Source organism: Entelurus aequoreus, linkage group LG04 (assembly GCF_033978785.1).
Source record: "Entelurus aequoreus isolate RoL-2023_Sb linkage group LG04, RoL_Eaeq_v1.1, whole genome shotgun sequence".
NCBI classification, from domain to species: Eukaryota; Metazoa; Chordata; class Actinopteri; order Syngnathiformes; family Syngnathidae; genus Entelurus; species Entelurus aequoreus.
The window spans coordinates 32,034,066-32,051,286 of NC_084734.1; the positions used below are offsets into that span (position 1 = coordinate 32,034,066).

Here is a 17,221-nt window from a genome sequence, read left to right on the forward strand (position 1 = left end):
CCCCCACCCACCCCCACCCCCCACCAAAAGACCCCACCACCCCAACCCAAACCCGCACAAACACACCACCGCCCAAACAACCGAGACAAAGTATCCAGACCAGGGCGCCGCGCCGCCACCACATCAAGTCGCCAACAGAGACCCCACACGGGCACGGACCCCACCCAACAGGAAGCGAGACCCGCGCGACGCCACACATAAATAAGTAATAAGATTAAACAAAAATAATAATAATTAAAAAAAAATAATAATAATAAAATGAAATACAAATTAAATTAAATTAAAAATAACAAATACAAATAATTAAATAAAATAAAGTAAGTAAATAATAAAAAATATTTTAAAAAAATAAAATAAAATAAAAAATAATGTATATATATATATATATATATATATATATATATAAATAATAATAATAATAATAAATTAATAAAAGCCTGGCAGGCCACCAGAACGCAGTCCCTGGAATCCGCGCCGGCCGACGAGGCAATGAGGGGTGTGCCGAACCCCAACCCCCCCACATGCATGTGTACAAAGCCCCCAGAGTGTCTACTGTGTAGTTAGAATTAGGAGGTCAGCCATTACAGCCGACCTCCAGTCCCTATTGATGCGTGTACTGTAGCGTGAGTGAGATATGTATGCTTGTGGGAACTAATAATGCGATTAAAATTGGGGGACATCAAGGTCTTGGTGGGTCCCAACCAAGCCGAGCCCTCCAAATCCTAAGTGTCTAATATGCAGCTAAGATTGAGGGATGGACGAGCGGGGACAAGACAGGAGGACTGGAGCCCCATAGGAGGCATCCTCAACCCCCCCGCCATGCCTCCCCGCAGGACAATCCCCCAAAGTCCTATATTTGTGTGACTGTGTGTGCTATAAGTAGGAGGAGTAGAGGGCCCGGACATCCCCCCCAGTCCATGCGGCCGACAACCAGGAACTACGGCCAGGAAGCCGCCCCCCCACGGCCCGTGACCCACACCAGACCACTTTAGCGTGACGCCACGCGAGCCCACCCCCCGCCAAACAAAGCCATCCCCCGTCCGCCCCAACCCAACCCCGCAGAGCCCATACCAGCAACCAAACGCAGAAAAACTGCACAGCCCCATGCCCAATGCAAACACCGCATCCCGGCCATCCACACAGCAATGTACCCATACGAGTTCCGGCCAGGGGATGGCGCCCCCCAACTGGGGAAGAAGTCAATGCAACCCGTCCGCACGCCAGCCCCCAAACCAGCCAAATGCTTTAAAATGTAATATCGGAAATGATCGGTATCGGTTCGGAAATTATCGGTATCGGTTTCAAAAAGTTAAATGTATGACTTTTTAAAACGCCGCCGTACGGAGTGGTACACGCATGTAGGGAGAAGTACAGAGTGCCAATAAACCTTAAAGGCACTGCCTTTGCGTGCCGGCCCAATCACATAATACCTACGGCTTTTCACACACACAAGTGAATGCAAGGCATACTTGGTCAACAGCCATACAGGTCACACTGAGGGTGGCCGTATAAACAACTTTAACACTGTTACAAATATGCGCCACACTGTGAACCCACACCAAACAAGAATGACAAACAGATTTCGGGAGAACATCCGCACCGTAACACAACATAAACACAACAGAACAAATACCCAGAACCCCTTGCAGCACTAACTCTTCCAGGACGCTACAATATATGCTACCCGCTAGCCCCCCCACCTCAACCTCCTCATGCTCTCTCAGGGAGAGCATGTCCCAAATTCCAAGCTGCTGTTTTGAGGCATGTTAAAAAAAATAATGCACTTTGTGACTTCAATAATAAATATGGCAGTGCCATGTTGGCATTTTTTTCCATAACTTGAGTTGATTTATTTTGGAAAACCTTGTTACATTGTTTAATGCATCCAGCGGGGCATCACAACAAAATTAGGCATAATAATGTGTTAATTCCACGACTGTATATATGGGTATCGGTTGATATCGGAATCGGTAATTAAGAGTTGGACAATATCGGATATCGTCAAAAAAGCCATTATCGGACATCTCTAGTACCAACTGTAATCTTTTAATGCTCGACATAGGGAGACCCGAAAATAACCGTTACAGTAATCAAGATGAGACGTAACGAACGCATGAATAATTATCTCAGCGTCGCTGGGAAGTTCATTGCAACCTGAAACAGCAGTACCTACTTAGACTTGCAAACTGTCTCCCACATTAAAATTAAGTGCGTTATTTTAAATGAGCTCCCTACACAATGTTGTTTGAAGACGGGTATTAGCGCTCCAGTAGACAAGTACTTGGTCACTCCACAATGTTGTGCGCCTTAGTAGAGCGGCCGTGCCAGCAATTTGAGGGTTTTTGGTTCAATCTATAGCATCTGCCATCCTAGTCACATTTGTGTGTCCTTGAGCAAGACACTTCACCCTTGCTCCTGATGAGTCCTGGTTGGGGTCTTGCATGGCAGCTCCCGCCATCAGTGTGTGAATATGTGTGTGAATGGGTGAATGTGGAAATAGTGTCAAAACGCTTTGAGTATCTCAAAGGTAGAAAGGCGCTATACAAGTATAACCCATTTACCACAATTTATTAGTTTTACTTAGGCTGCTTTCTCCCTAAGTTTTTGTTATATCGGTTTTTCTAAGCACACTTACTTAAAGTTTGGACACACTTCCTCATGATTTTGAATGAGAGAATGTGTCAAAACTGTGTACAAATACTGTATGTAAGAAATATGATATGCAAGGTTCAGTTGGAACAGTCCTTCTCAAATAGTGTCACATGCTTTTTGTTGCCGTACCAGAATATGATGAAGCGTATGTAGCACTTGGTTTCACTGTAACCACGGTGGGAGACGAGGAAAGACCGGTGTGTTGTTTCCATTAATGTTAATAAACTTACAATGTTATGCAGAGGTATTGTCATAACAATTTTATTGACAAATTATATTATTTATAGTCACGGTGGAGAGTGGGGAGAGGGGGGGAAATATTTTCTTCTTCCTAGGGGGCGCATAATAGAAAATATTTGAGAAGCACTGAGTTAGAAGAACATGACATGACACACATCACAAGCGCTCCCTCAGGCCCATCAATGATCTCTGACCTCACAAATGTTCCCCCACACACTCCAGAAAGAGTCTCAATACTTAAGTACAGTAGCATCATACGGTGCATCCGTAAACGCTTCACTTTTCCACTTTTTGTTATGTTACAGCCTTTTCATTTTTGTTCTCAAAATTCACACACAATTCCCCATAATGAATTTTTTATTTTTTTTTTGCAAATTAAGAGAAATTAAAAAATCACATGTACATAAGTATACACAGCATTTGCTCAAGACTTTGTTGATTCACCTTTGGCAGCAATTACAGACTCAAGTCTTTTTGCATTCAAGACGGGTGGTTTATGCCGATAGTCATTCAGAGTGGAGTTTATGAAAACATTTCTTCCGAAGTTTGTGTCAAAATGATTCTTACTGTTTATGTCTTTGATGTCAGCTATACTTTGGTGGTGGAGCGGGCACTAAATTGAATATTCTCGGAATGAAGCGATTGTCTTGCTGTTGTCTCCCCCCATTCAACATGTACAGAAGTAGTGTTATGTACTGTTGAGGTTATTGCTTTTAAACGATAGTAGCAAAAATAAAAGTATGGTCTGGAGTGTCATGTGTGGATGTAAAAATGACAGAAGGGATACAGTTGTTGTCTCAACAAGCCGTTTTATTCACGACCTTACAGCTCCTCCAAGTGATAACTGCTAGCCTTTGGCACATACAGTGTAGTATCATGAAGACATGCCCTGATGACGTACATATCGCAACACGGAAGGCACAGCACAGCTCCATTTAAAAAAGAGAGGTAAAACAAAAGTAGTGAAAAGATAGAAGAATGGATGAATAAATAACTTGAAAGCGTCAGACAATCATAAATGCACAAAGCCGTGTTTGTTTACAGCGGAAGTCACTGCTTCTTCTTCTTCTACTTCCGTTTACGTTATGTGTAGCGCATGTCAAAATAAAGTATTCCGATTTAAGGTGTGATGCATTAAAACGAACGTCCTCATCGGATCATTTTTTTCAGGTCCATGTACACAGTAACAGTCTAATCCGAATTATGACAACACCGTGTATGGTGAGGATGGTGTTCTGCTGACCTCGACTGCGGATGTTGTGGATCGGTGGAGGGAATACTTCGAAGACCTCCTCAATCCCACCAACACGTCTTCCTATGAGGAAGCAGTGCCTGGGGAATCTGTGGTGGGCTCTCCTATTTCTGGGGCTGAGGTTGCTGAGGTAGTTAAAAAGCTCCTCGGTGGCAAGGCCCCGGGGGTGGATGAGATCCGCCCGGAGTTCCTTAAGGCTCTGGATGCTGTGGGGCTGTCTTGGTTGACAAGACTCTGCAGCATCGCGTGGACATCGGGGGCGGTACCTCTGGATTGGCAGACCGGGGTGGTGGTTCCTCTCTTTAAGAAGGGGAACCGGAGGGTGTGTTCTAACTATCGTGGGATCACACTCCTCAGCCTTCCCGGTAAGGTCTATTCAGGTGTGCTGGAGAGGAGGCTACGCCGGATAGTCGAACCTCGGATTCAGGAGGAACAGTGTGGTTTTCGTCCTGGTCGTGGAACTGTGGACCAGCTCTATACTCTCGGCAGGGTCCTTGAGGGTGCATGGGAGTTTGCCCAACCAGTCTACATGTGTTTTGTGGACTTGGAGAAGGCATTCGACCGTGTTCCTCGGGAAGTCCTGTGGGGAGTGCTCAGAGAGTATGGGGTATCGGACTGTCTGATTGTGGCGGTCCGCTCCCTGTATGATCAGTGCCAGAGTTTGGTCCGCATTGCCGGCAGTAAGTCGGATACGTTTCCAGTGAGGGTTGGACTCCGCCAAGGCTGCCCTTTGTCACCGATTCTGTTCATAACTTTTATGGACAGAATTTCTAGGCACAGTCAAGGCGTTGAGGGGATCTGGTTTGGTGGCTGCAAGATTAGGTCTCTGCTTTTTGCAGATGATGTGGTCCTGATGGCTTCATCTGGCCAGGATCTTCAGCTCTCGCTGGATCGGTTCGCAGCTGAGTGTGAAGCGACTGGGATGAGAATCAGCACCTCCAAGTCCAAATCCATGGTTCTCGCCCGGAAAAGGGTGGAGTGCCATCTCCGGGTTGCGTAGGAGACCCTGCCCCAAGTGGAGGAGTTCAAGTACCTCGGAGTCTTGTTCACGAGTGAGGGAAGAGTGGATCGTGAGATCGACAGGCGGATCGGTGCGGCGTCTTCAGTAACGCGGACGCTGTATCGATCCGTTGTGGTGAAGAAGGAGCTGAGCCGGAAGGCAATTTACCGGTGGATCTACGTTCCCATCCTCACCTATGGTCATGAGCTTTGGGTTATGACCGAAAGGACAAGATCACGGGTACAAGCGGCCGAAATGAGTTTCCTCCGCCGGGTGGCGGGGCTCTCCCTTAGAGATAGGGTGAGAAGCTCTGTCATCCGGGGGGAGCTCAAAGTAAAGTCGCTGCTCCTCCACATCGAGAGGAGCCAGATGAGGTGGTTCGGGCATCTGGTCAGGATGCCACCCGAACGCCTCCCTAGGGAGGTGTTTAGGGCACGTCCGACCGGTAGGAGGCCACGGGGAAGACCCAGGACACGTTGGGAAGACTATGTCTCCCGACTGGCCTGGGAACGCCTCGGGATCCCCCGGGAGGAGCTGGACGAAGTGGCTGGGGAGAGGGAAGTCTGGGCTTCCCTGCTTAAGCTGCTGCCCCCGCGACCCGACCTCGGATAAGCGGAAGAAGATGGATGGATGGATGGACTTCACATTGTAATTATGGGGCATTGTGTGTAGAATTTTGAGAACAAAAATGTATGTATTCCATTTTGGATGAATAATTTAACAAACTTTTTTTTTTTAAATGAAGCGCTGTGAATACTTTCCAGATGCCCTGTATCAATAATGTTTCTATGCACTAAGTATGTATTTGCACTGCAGGTTCTTTACCTCTCTCTCTGTCCTTTCCTCTCACTGTTCTCTTGTCTGTATGCCCGCCCCGGGGTGCCAACCCTCTAGACCACCGGGACAACTCGTTCAGTCGCTCGCGCTCGTCCAGCGTCACCAGCATCGACAAGGAAGCAAAAGAAGCCCTTCTCTCCTTCCAATTCTGCGAGACCTTCGCCCGCAAGGGAGACAGCACTTTATCGCCTTGTCTGTACGTGGGCACCTCCCTGGGCAGCGTGATGGCTCTGGCCATCATGCTGCCGCCTGCTGGGGAGCAGAGGCAACTACAGCCTGTCATCCTTTCACCCACAGGTAACGTTGGCCTACTTTCCTAATGTGGTGGTGGTTTGACCACATGAATGACTTCTAAAATGAAAACGCTAAACTTTTTCACCAATGTTGGTGAATGTTAGAAGACAATATTTATGTGCCGTAAATTAGTACCCCTAACAACATTTGATAGAACCAAATCAACATGAATCAAATATGACTGTTTTCATATACAATTGTAAATGAAGAGCAATACTATTTTGGTACCCCTAACACAACTTTTAAGTAAAACAAAAAAGTGGAGAGAACAATAAAATGGTGGTACCCTCAAAAACTTTTGGTAAAAATAGAATTGACAAAACTCCAGTTATTTTGGTATCCCTGGTAACTTTTGAGTAAAATTGTGTATTCGACAGTACAGTTATATTATGCTAATACATTTTAATATGGCTATTTTTGGTCCCGAACATTACTGTTACTTTTGTGAAAATTATTTTAGTTCCCCTAAACCAGTCCTGGGCAAATTAAGGCCTGGGGGCCGCATGAGGCCCTTGAAACTTTTCAATCTGCCCCGCCGAACATTCCCAAAAAATTGTTTTAGATCTTTAAGATGGAAACTGTAGCTGCCATTATGATGTGCAGTGATGTTTTCAAATGACCGTAAGTCTTGAACTATACAAAGTATTTCAATGGTTAGAATCTGTGCTTTTGCATGATATGCTAGTTACTATGGTAATGTAATTAGTTACTATGGTAATGTAATTAGTTACTATGGTAATCTAATTAGTTACTATGGTAATCTAAGCCACAGCAGCTCAGACGAGGCACTAAGCAGTGTGGGTGGGGAGCGTTTCCACAGAGTGTTTCCAGAGGAGCCAGCCTGAAATGTGAGTGTCAGACAGACGCGGAAGGAGATTTTTACAACAAAGTTCTAAAGCTTAGTGATGTATCAGATATATCAGATTGTAGGTGGGGGTTTTTTACCCTTCGCGTTCATATTTTGCTGTGTTTGTTGCATTTTTGTTGCGTTTCACTCGATTGTAAAATATGCCGATCGAGAGTGTGTGTGACGTTCATATGTTGTCAATATTCAGTGTTTTATCATTTATAGTTAATATTGTAAATCCCACATTCTTTATTTTCATGTACATTTTGGGTGTCTCATTCAGGGGAAAAAAGTAAAATTCCATTCTGTTTTAGCATTCAGACATTATTGTGAGCTTTTGCATTAGTGTTCCTAAAAATAGATATACCAGCCCGCAGACACATTTTTTTCTCTAAATTTGGCCTCCCGAGGCAAAATAATTGCCCAGGCCTGCCCTTAACATTTGATAATAATATTGTTTGGTAACCCTAATTGCACACAAACAGTACACTTCAGTGTTTTGATATCCACTTGTTAACCAAACAGCCATGGTTATTTTGTTAACCACTACAAGGAGGCGCCGTTCCTCAGATGGTTTGGCGGCGGGCGCAGTCCAGAAACATGAGGGTTCCTGGTACAAATCCAGCTTCAGTCATCCTAGTCACTGTCGAGGAGTCCTTGGGCAAGAAAGACACTTCACCCACACTGGTGTATGAATGTAAATGAATGTTGAGTGGTGGTCGGAGAGGCCGTCAGAGCAAATTGGCAGCCATGTTTCCGTCAGGCTTACCACCATCAACGTATGAATGAATGATGGATTCTCAGTTGTCACTGTATATCACTTTGAGTGTCTAGAAAAGTACCATATAAATGGAATCCATAATTATTATTAGAACTTAACGTAACACTACGGTTATTTCGGTACCCCTGTGTGCATCCAGCAGCAGTTCCAGTATATTGCTACTTCTAACACATTTTGATCAACTATAACTATTTTGGTAACACTAACTAATCGGAATTCAATTGTTTGCCGAACATTACCGGTGTTTTAGAACCCCTAACAACATGTAATATAACTTTTTTTACCAAACGTTTTGGTGCAACTAAGCTTTTGATAAAAATGTTAACAGGACAGTAATGCTGTTTTAGTATTTTTAATTTGGAAAAAAATAGTTGACAGTTTTTTAATACCCTGAAGAACTGTTGATTAAAAACAAGTTTTTAGTTTATATGGGTACTGCTAACACGTGTTGGTGACATAAAGTAAGGCTATTTTGGTACCACGACCAAATGTGGATTAAATTTAAATAAATGTAGGTACTCATAACATTTGATAGAATTTCTTATGTCAATGTTATTTTGGTGCGCATCAATAAAACCCCTGATAAAACATAAATAACGTTACTTTGGATCCCCCAACAACTTTTGATCAGAAATGTCTGCACAACATTATTCTTGGCAACTTTTGAACACAATTTGTTTACCAAAATTAGTGGTATGTTGGTACCGCCATTACCTTTGATGAAAACGTGCAGTTAATTTGATACCACTAACAATAAAAAACAAAAAAACAAAAACAGTTACGTTAGAGTCAGTTATTTTTCTGTGGCGAGTAACTTTTGGTGAAAAATGTTTACAGAAAGTTTGGGGTATTTTGTAACCTGTAAAGGGGAACTGAACTTGTTTGGAATGTCACAATTATTATTAATTACATGGCGATGGACGTTTAATTTTTTTAATGCATTCTAAATATTACATACTGTAAATGTGATGAAAAGTTTGCTTACTATGGAGCCTATGGGAGCCGTGCAATCCTGCCTATATAGCTCTTAATAAAAACAACCAAACATGTACAGTACATATGTAATGTAGTAAAAGGCACTTTTATAATAACATTTAATATTTACGTATTTTGCTCATTTTAAACATACACGGCGCATTAATTTTAAAAACGCATCACAATGTGACTATTACTCACTGCAGACTTCATAAGACCCAACAAACATAATAAAACATCACTTACTGTATGTAGGTCTGCTGTCATTAGGATGTTAGGATGTTCATACAGTGTATTCCCATTTAGATGAAGAATGCGTCTTTTCGTGTGTCCTCCACGCCATTTTCGGGTCCTAAATGGCTGTCAAAGTGTACCAACTTTTCGGAATACCTACTCAGACTTCTTCTGTTCAGGTAAGATGCATGATTTAGAATTTAGAATAAACTTCCATGGAGCAAGGAAGCGAGAAAGCAGCAGACCACTCGATAATGTGGACACCCGGGAGTGATCCCGGCGCCGCTATAAATAGTTTGTCTGCGTTAGCGCTTATAATAACATCACTAATACTTGGTTAATATTCAAATCATGAAATGTAAATGGAGTATCGTTGGCGCTTTTTGAATGGTTTTTTATTGGGTTTTATGGGTGAAATAGAGGAGGACTTTTATCAACTTTTATTCACAAGTTCGAATGCATAAAAAAAAAAATCAATTCGTCGTCATCTCTTTCATAATGGTTGTGAACAATAGGCAAAATTCCAAAAAAAAGTGCAGTTCCCCTATAATACAACTGTTATTTTGGTCCTCCTAACACATTTTGTCAATGAAAAAAATCAGTCTCCCCCAACTCTGAGTTGGTACCCCAAACAAACTTAAATGAATATCGTAAATAACCATTACAGTTATTTTGGTTCGACCAACCGATTCTGGCAATACCGGTTTACTAACCAGCAGTGTTACTTTGTAACGCGTTACTGTAACGCCGTTAGTTTCGGCGGTAACTAGTAATCTAACACGTTATTTTTTATATTCAGTAACTCAGTTACCGTTACTACGTGATGCATTACTGCGTTACTTTTTTTTTTTTTTATGTAGTATCGGCTAAAAACAGACCTGAGAGTGTTTTATTGGAGAGTTGCAGTGTCGTCCTTCTGATTCTTCCTCTGTCACAACTGGGATAAGAGAAGAGGCGCTTTGTGTGTGTGTGTGTGTGTGTGTGTGTGTGTGTGTGTGTGTGTGTGTGTGTGTGTGTGTGTGTGTGTGTGTGTGTGTGTGTGTGTGTGTGTGTGTGTGTGTGTGTGTGTCTGGGTGTGGGTGTGTGTGTGTGTGTGTGTGTGTGTGTGTGTGTGTGTGGGTGTGGGTGTGGGTGTTGGGAGGGGAGGGGGGCGTGTCTGTGTTTACTAACAAGACATGGTGCAGCTGAAGCTGAGTTTCTTAACATGGAGATATTCTAGACTGACCGTGCGTCCTCTTTTCCCCGGACATGTCTTCTTTTTCAGGGCTGTCCGGGCGGAGTTTCTTAAATGCCTCAAATGTCCGGCTTTTGAGTTAGGTTTGCGTGTATTTTCAATGTACGTTCAGGGTTAAGAAGGGGTTAAAAACGAAACAAATTGTGCGCACGCAGCAGCATTCGTGAGGGAGGGGCAGAGACAGAAAGAGCGAGAGAGCGAGGGAGTGGATTGATTGATTGAGACTTTTATTAGTAGATTGCACAGTACAGTACATATTCCCTACAATTGAATTAAAACGTAACACCCGAATACGTTTTTCAACTTGTTTAAGTCGGGGTCCACGTTAATCAATTTCTTTCAAACTGTCATTGCTCAAAACATAATATTGAATCAAAATCAATGTTATTATGAATTATTGACCTATCCAAGGTTCAGATTACTTCACATCAAATATTCCACTTTGAAAAATATTTTTGGTGGAAGATTTTGCATATTTTGTGTGTTTGCCATTAAAAACATAGTTGTGTTTGACAAAAAAGGGCGGAAAACAAACAAACAAAAAAACAACATTAAAAAAAATAAAACATTTTGAAATGAGGGATAGATCTGAAGTTGATGTAGACTCCAGAGATTTAAGCGTTAAATATAAAATGTATGTACGCCCTCGCACACCATTATCATCATTTCAGGACCGAAGCAAGACAATTTTTACACTTTAATATTGAAATAAATACACCTACAACTTATTAAATAAAAACATAGAAAAAACTACCAGCAGCGGTAAAGTTTAGATCCATGAAGGAAAGAAGAAAGTGAATGAATGTTTATAACTGAAACATTTACATATGTATACAAATTTGTTTTCCTTTTTTTTTTTTTTTTTAATGAATTAAGTAACGTGTGATACAACAGGATAATGCATAGGTTTATCTTTTTGTTTTTCAAAACGCTTACGAAAAAGTGGGACCCCAAAAATTTACTGTAGGACCCCATTTTTATGACTTGATGGGGCCCATTTTGAAAATCCTAGCGCTGATCAACAGATTGTATTATTCTCCAGTGCAATAACAGTACTGAAATGAAGGCTAAAAGGGCATTAATGGGAGTTTAAAAAAAGAAAAAAAGAAGTAACTAAATAGTTACTTTTCACAGTAACGCATTACTTTTTGGTGTAAGTAACTGAGTTGGTAACTGAGTTACTTTTGAAATAAAGTAACTAGTAACTGTAACTAGTTACTGGTTTTCAGTAACTAACCCAACACTGCTAACCACTGGTGTTATTGTACTACCCTTAACAGCATAACAACAGGTAAGAATTGTGTATGGTGAACCAACACGTTGTGACTTCACACGCTCTTCCTCAGGCATGTTGATCCGACTAAAGGGCAGCATCATGCGGTTGGCCTTCATGGACTCCGCCGGTTCCCTTTTGCCCCCCGCCAATGACCCGTGGTTCGAACCCAACGTCTCGGTGGACGGCGAGGAGCGAGAAAAGGTCCGCAAGCGTCGTCCCGTCTCGGTGTCTCCGTCCAGCTCGCAGGACCTAAACGAGGGCCAGTATGCGGTGGCGTGCTCTGAGAAGCAGGCCAAGGTGCTCTCTCTGCCCACCCAGACGTGCATCTACAAACACAGCATCACAGAGACCTCCTTCATCCTCCGTGCCGACGTGGTCCAGATGAGCAACGGCGTGTGCTTGGCGTGTTTCTGCGCTAACGGCCACATCATGACCCTTAGGTGAGAAGCGACGGACTCCGCTAGTTCCAGACCACTTTCATTGAGGTCCCTGTCCTTGTGTGTAGTTTACCAGGACTGAGACCCCTCATGGACGTAAACTACCTGCCTCTGACGGACATGAGGATAGCCAGGACCTTCTGCTTCACCAACCTGGGCCAGGCCATGTACATGTGCTCCCCCACCGAGGTCCAGAGGATCACTTACAGTCAGGACACCTGCGAGAACCTACAGGTGAGCTCCATATCGTTTATAGTTTAGAACAGGGGTGTCCAAAGTGCAGCCCGGGGGCCATTTGCTGCCCGCAGGTCATTTTTTAACGGCCCCACGGCACATTTTAAAAATACTATTGAAAAAAATTAAAAACATAAAAAGTGGTATAAAAGAGCAATCAGGTGAAATGTAACAAGAAAATGTTGCAATGTTTACTCTGATAACACAAAGCTGCCATGCAGGCTGTTTCTTTCTTTAAAAAATAATAATGAATCAAAATCAATGTCATTATGAATTATTGACATATTCAAAGCTCCAATTATGCCACATTAAATATTCCAATTTGAGATATTTTTTGGGGAAAATGTTGCATATTTTGTTTGCCATATAAAAAACTGTGCTGTTTTTTTTTTTTTTAAAGAAGGGCCTAAAACGAACAAACAAAAAACATAAAAAATAATAGAACTTATAATTGACGGATAGATCTGAAGTTGATCTCGACATTATTGTGTTAAAAGTAAACAGTAAAAAACATGTATAATTTATTTTTTAACACTTTAATGAGTAGGACCCTTTTGGATCCACAATAATTTTAGAGTGATTTGTTTTTAAGTGCCATTGCTCAACAACAACAAAAAAGAATTAAAATCAATGGTGTTATGAGTTATTGACCTTTTTAAGGCTCCAATTATTATATAATCTCAAATATTCCACTTAAAAATGTTATTAGGTGAAAATATTGCATATTTTTTGTTTTTTCCATAAAAAAACTGGGTTTTCTTTGACAAAAAGAGCATACAACTTCAATCTTTAAAAACGTTATATTGACAGGTAGACCTAATGTTGATCTAGAGATTTAAAACTTCAATAATAATACAAATAATAATACTGAATAATGACACATTTTTTATTTTTTTTTGACCAAAACCCTTTTGGGGTCCCCGGGATCAAGCTTGAGTGGAGGCCTAAATGTATATTTTTTATACATACAGTATATTGTATTGTTTTTTTATATAAAAAATATCAAAATGGCCCTCGCTTGCTTTGATTTTTCATTGTGCGGCCCTCAGTGGAAAAAGTTTGGACACCCCTGGTTTAGAACATAAAGGGGGTTTCTATTCAAGGTTGTGTTTTGCAGGAAATGCTTGGGGAATTGTTTACACCAGTGGAGACACCAGAGGCGCCCAACAGAGGGTTCTTCAAGGGTCTCTTTGGGGGAGGAGCACAGTCCCTGGACAGGGAGGAGCTATGTACGTAAAATGGACGCACTTTTCCTTCCGCTGCACTCCGCTTCATTTTCGGCCTTTGTCACCCAGTCGGGGAGTTGGCAGCCGGACGAGCATCCCGAAGCCTGGCCCAGCACATGCCGGGCCCAGGCGGCATCGAGGGCATGAAGGGGGCGGCATCCGGCGTGGTGGGGGACCTGGCGCGAGCCCGGATAGCGTTGGACGAGCGAGGGCAGAAATTGGGCGAGCTGGACGAGAGGACGGCCGCCATGATGGCCAGTGCAGACTCCTTTTCCAAGCACGCACACGACGTAAAAACCCTTTCTGATATTATTTCATCCATTTGTGTGTCTGTGTGTAATAACGTGTTGTTTTCAAACAGGCCCGCGGCATAAACACTAAGTGACGTTTAGGTGCCACAAACCATTAGGCGGTCCACATGATCATGGCCTCGACCAGGGGTCTGCAACCCAAAATGTTGAAAGAGCCATTTTGGACCAAAAATACAACAACAAAAAAAGCCTTCTGGAGCTGCAAAAAAATAAAAGCCTTATATAAGTCTTATAATGAAGGCAACACATGGTGTAAGTCAGTGGTTCTCAAACTTTTTTTGTCATCCCCCACTTTGGACAAGGGGGAGTTTTCAAGCCCCACCTGCCCCCATCACCCCAACAGAACGCTAATGCCAAGCTTAACATTTTCAAATGTATTGAACATCAAGTAACATCAAGTTGTATACATTCAAACTCAATAACATAAAATTACATCAAGTTCAATAATAACTAAAATAACTGCAGCTGTGGTATAACTTGCATCAAGTTCAATAATAAATAAAATAACTTGCATCAAGTTCAATAATAAATAAAACAAAAGTGTTATAACTTGCATCAAGTTAAAAAATAAATCAAATAAAAGTCTTATAACTTTCATCAAGTTCAATAATAAATCAAATAAAAGTGTTATAACTTGCATCAAGTTCAATAATAAATCCAAAAAAAGTGTTATAACTTGCATCAAGTTCAATAATAAATCAAATAAAAGTGTAATAACTTGCATCAAGTTCAATAATAAATCAAATAAAAGTGTTATAAGTTGCATCAAGTTCAATAATAAATCAAATAAAAGTGTTATAACTTGCATCAAGTTCAATAATAAATCAAATAACTTGCATCAAGTTCAATAATAAATCAAATTAAAGTGCCACTTTGCAAAAAAAAAAAGGAGGAGTTACGCATTTGGCAAGACAGGGGAAGTGAACATGAGTTTTACAGTACTCCAGCATTAGTGGCTGCAATGAGCCTGTTTTGCACCGCACAGCTTCTCAAATCGGGGTTGCAGGCTTGACACTGTCACTCTTAAGTCATGCTCAATGTTCAGCTGAGACCTGTACTTCGTTTTGAGTGAAGCAACAGCTGAAAAGGGAAAAGGGCAAAGGGGAGAAGAATGGACACAGCTCTCTGCCCGATGAGTGGATGATTAGCGTGGATGGGTAGCAACCCATCCGCGCGAAAGTTTGTTCCGCTTAGCCCCGCCCCCAGTAGTTACTGTTGCTATGTCTGTCAAACGTTCGCTCCTACCTAGAAATTTAAAGCCTACAGGAAAAATAAGTAATTTACATTTTTTATATAGCGGATTTCACAGACAGAATCACAGTGATTTACAGTGTGTATAGAAAATGAAAGCATAGTAAAAAAAAAAATCTAAGAATATAATAAAAAATAAAAAAAATCCTCCCGTTCCTCGCGCCCCACCTGTCATGTCTCTATTCCCCACCAGTGGGGCGCGCCCCACACTTAGAAAAACGCTGGTGTAAGTGTTTATATTAGCTTTTAACTATCAAAAATTACTGTGTCGCAGGCTGACGCAAATTTTTGTTGATAGAAATGTTGAAAGGCAATATTTAGTCTACACATTTTTGTAACATTGGAAAATATTAGTAAATCGGAGGCTTCTCACTGGGTGAGATAACTCCTGGAAATTACTGGCTCAGAATGGCCAAAGGTATAGATGTATGTGTGCAAGTTTAAGGAAACGGCAGGCTGTCTTCTTCTAATGGATTTATTACAATCTTTGGCAAGCTAGGTAACGTTTGCTGTGGTCTGGAACAACATGGCACACAAACAACTATCAGAAACGCAGCCAATATTACATAACAGTAGGCCGAGTCATACCAAAGACTAAAAAAATGGGACCCATTACATCCCTGCTTGACACTCAGCATCAAGGTTTGGAATTGGGGGTTAAAAAAAGTATTCCCGGCCGCGGCCATCACTGCTGCTCACTGCTCCCCTCACCTCCCAGTGGGTGATCAAGGGTGATGGGTCAAATGCAGAGAATAATTTCACCACACCTAGTGTGTGTGTGACAATCATCGGTACTTTTTTTTTTAAGAATTAATGCGTCATGAGTAGGGATGATGTTTGATAAGAAATTATCGAGTTCGAGCCTATTATTGAATCCTCTTATCGAACCGATTCCTTATCGATTCTCTTATCGAGTCCAGATAGGTTGTTGTATATGGAAAAAAACACACAACATTTGGTTTAACAAATCACTTCACATTCCCTACTGCTCGCTACTATAGTATTACCATATCTGAATTATTGTGCAGAAATGTGGGGAAATAACTACAAATGTGCGCTACATTCGTTAACCGTGTTACAAAAAAGATCAATTAGACTGATACATAATGTTGGATATAGAGAACATACAAACACTTTATTTATTGAGTCAAAAATATTAAAGTTTGATGATTTGGTAAAATTGCAAACAGCTAAAATTATGTGGAATTAAATGATGGAATGGATGAAGTAAAGAAGTTAAACATTGTACTGATATGATCCACTTTAAGAGGCTGTTCAAATGAATAGTGCTTACAAAGTACAAAGAAGAATTATGAGACATACTTTCAACCTTATTGAAAATAAGATATTCTTCATCTCAGTATATTAATAATGACTGAATTAATTAATTACATTTTACAAAACTGTTTTATATACTAATTCACAGATATTTTATTATAAAAAGGTCAGTAAATGATGTATATATTTGTAAACACTAAGAAGTGGGAAAGGGGTAGGATTAAATAAGCTTTACTTCTTCCTACTCCTGTAAAGTGAAATGATATGAAACTGTGATGTATTATACTGTAAGTTTGTTCATGTTCCAAATAAACTAAAGAAATAAATAAAGCACTAGTTTATTAGACAGACTTGCAAACTCTGTCGTGGTGTAGATTATAAGATAACGTTAAAGGCCTACTGAAATGAAATGTTTTTATTTAAACGGGGATAGCAGATCCATTCTATGTGTCATACTTGATCATTGCACGATATTGCCATATTTTGCTGAAAGGATTTAGTAGAGAACGCCGATAAAGATCGCAACTTTTGGTATCTGATTAAAAAAAAGCCTTGCTCCTACCGGAAGTAGCGTGACGTAGTCAGTTGATAGCCTCCTCATATTTTCCTATTGTTTTCAATGCAGCTAGAGCGATTCGGACCGAGAAAGCGACGATTACCCCATTAATTTGAGCGAGGATGAAAGATTTGTGGATGAGGGACGTTAGAGTTAAGGACTAGAATGCAGTGCAAGACATATCTTTTTTCGCTCTGACCGTAACTTAGGTACAAGCTGGCTCATTGGATTCCACACTCTCCTTTTTCTATTGTGGATCGCAGATTTGTATTTTAAACCACCTCGGATACTATATCCTCTTGAAAA

The 17,221-nt window shown here is 41.3% G+C and overlaps 1 protein-coding gene across 20 annotated transcripts in view; it reads left to right on the forward strand.

Moving 5' to 3' along the window:
- stxbp5a (syntaxin binding protein 5a (tomosyn)) overlaps window positions 1-17,221 on the forward strand; it is a 441,079-nt gene that overhangs the window by 245,237 nt on the left and 178,621 nt on the right. For 13 of the 20 annotated variants that reach the window (XM_062044598.1, XM_062044603.1, XM_062044607.1 and 10 more), the window contains 5 exons: window positions 5,996-6,278; window positions 11,693-12,062; window positions 12,128-12,293; window positions 13,411-13,522; window positions 13,589-13,809. In XM_062044598.1, coding sequence (XP_061900582.1) covers window positions 5,996-6,278; window positions 11,693-12,062; window positions 12,128-12,293; window positions 13,411-13,522; window positions 13,589-13,809 — 1,152 coding nt within the window. The remainder of the gene's footprint in view (window positions 1-5,995; window positions 6,279-11,692; window positions 12,063-12,127; window positions 12,294-13,410; window positions 13,523-13,588; window positions 13,810-17,221) is intronic. The other 7 variants (XM_062044606.1, XM_062044613.1, XM_062044614.1 and 4 more) reach the window with 1 other exon arrangement.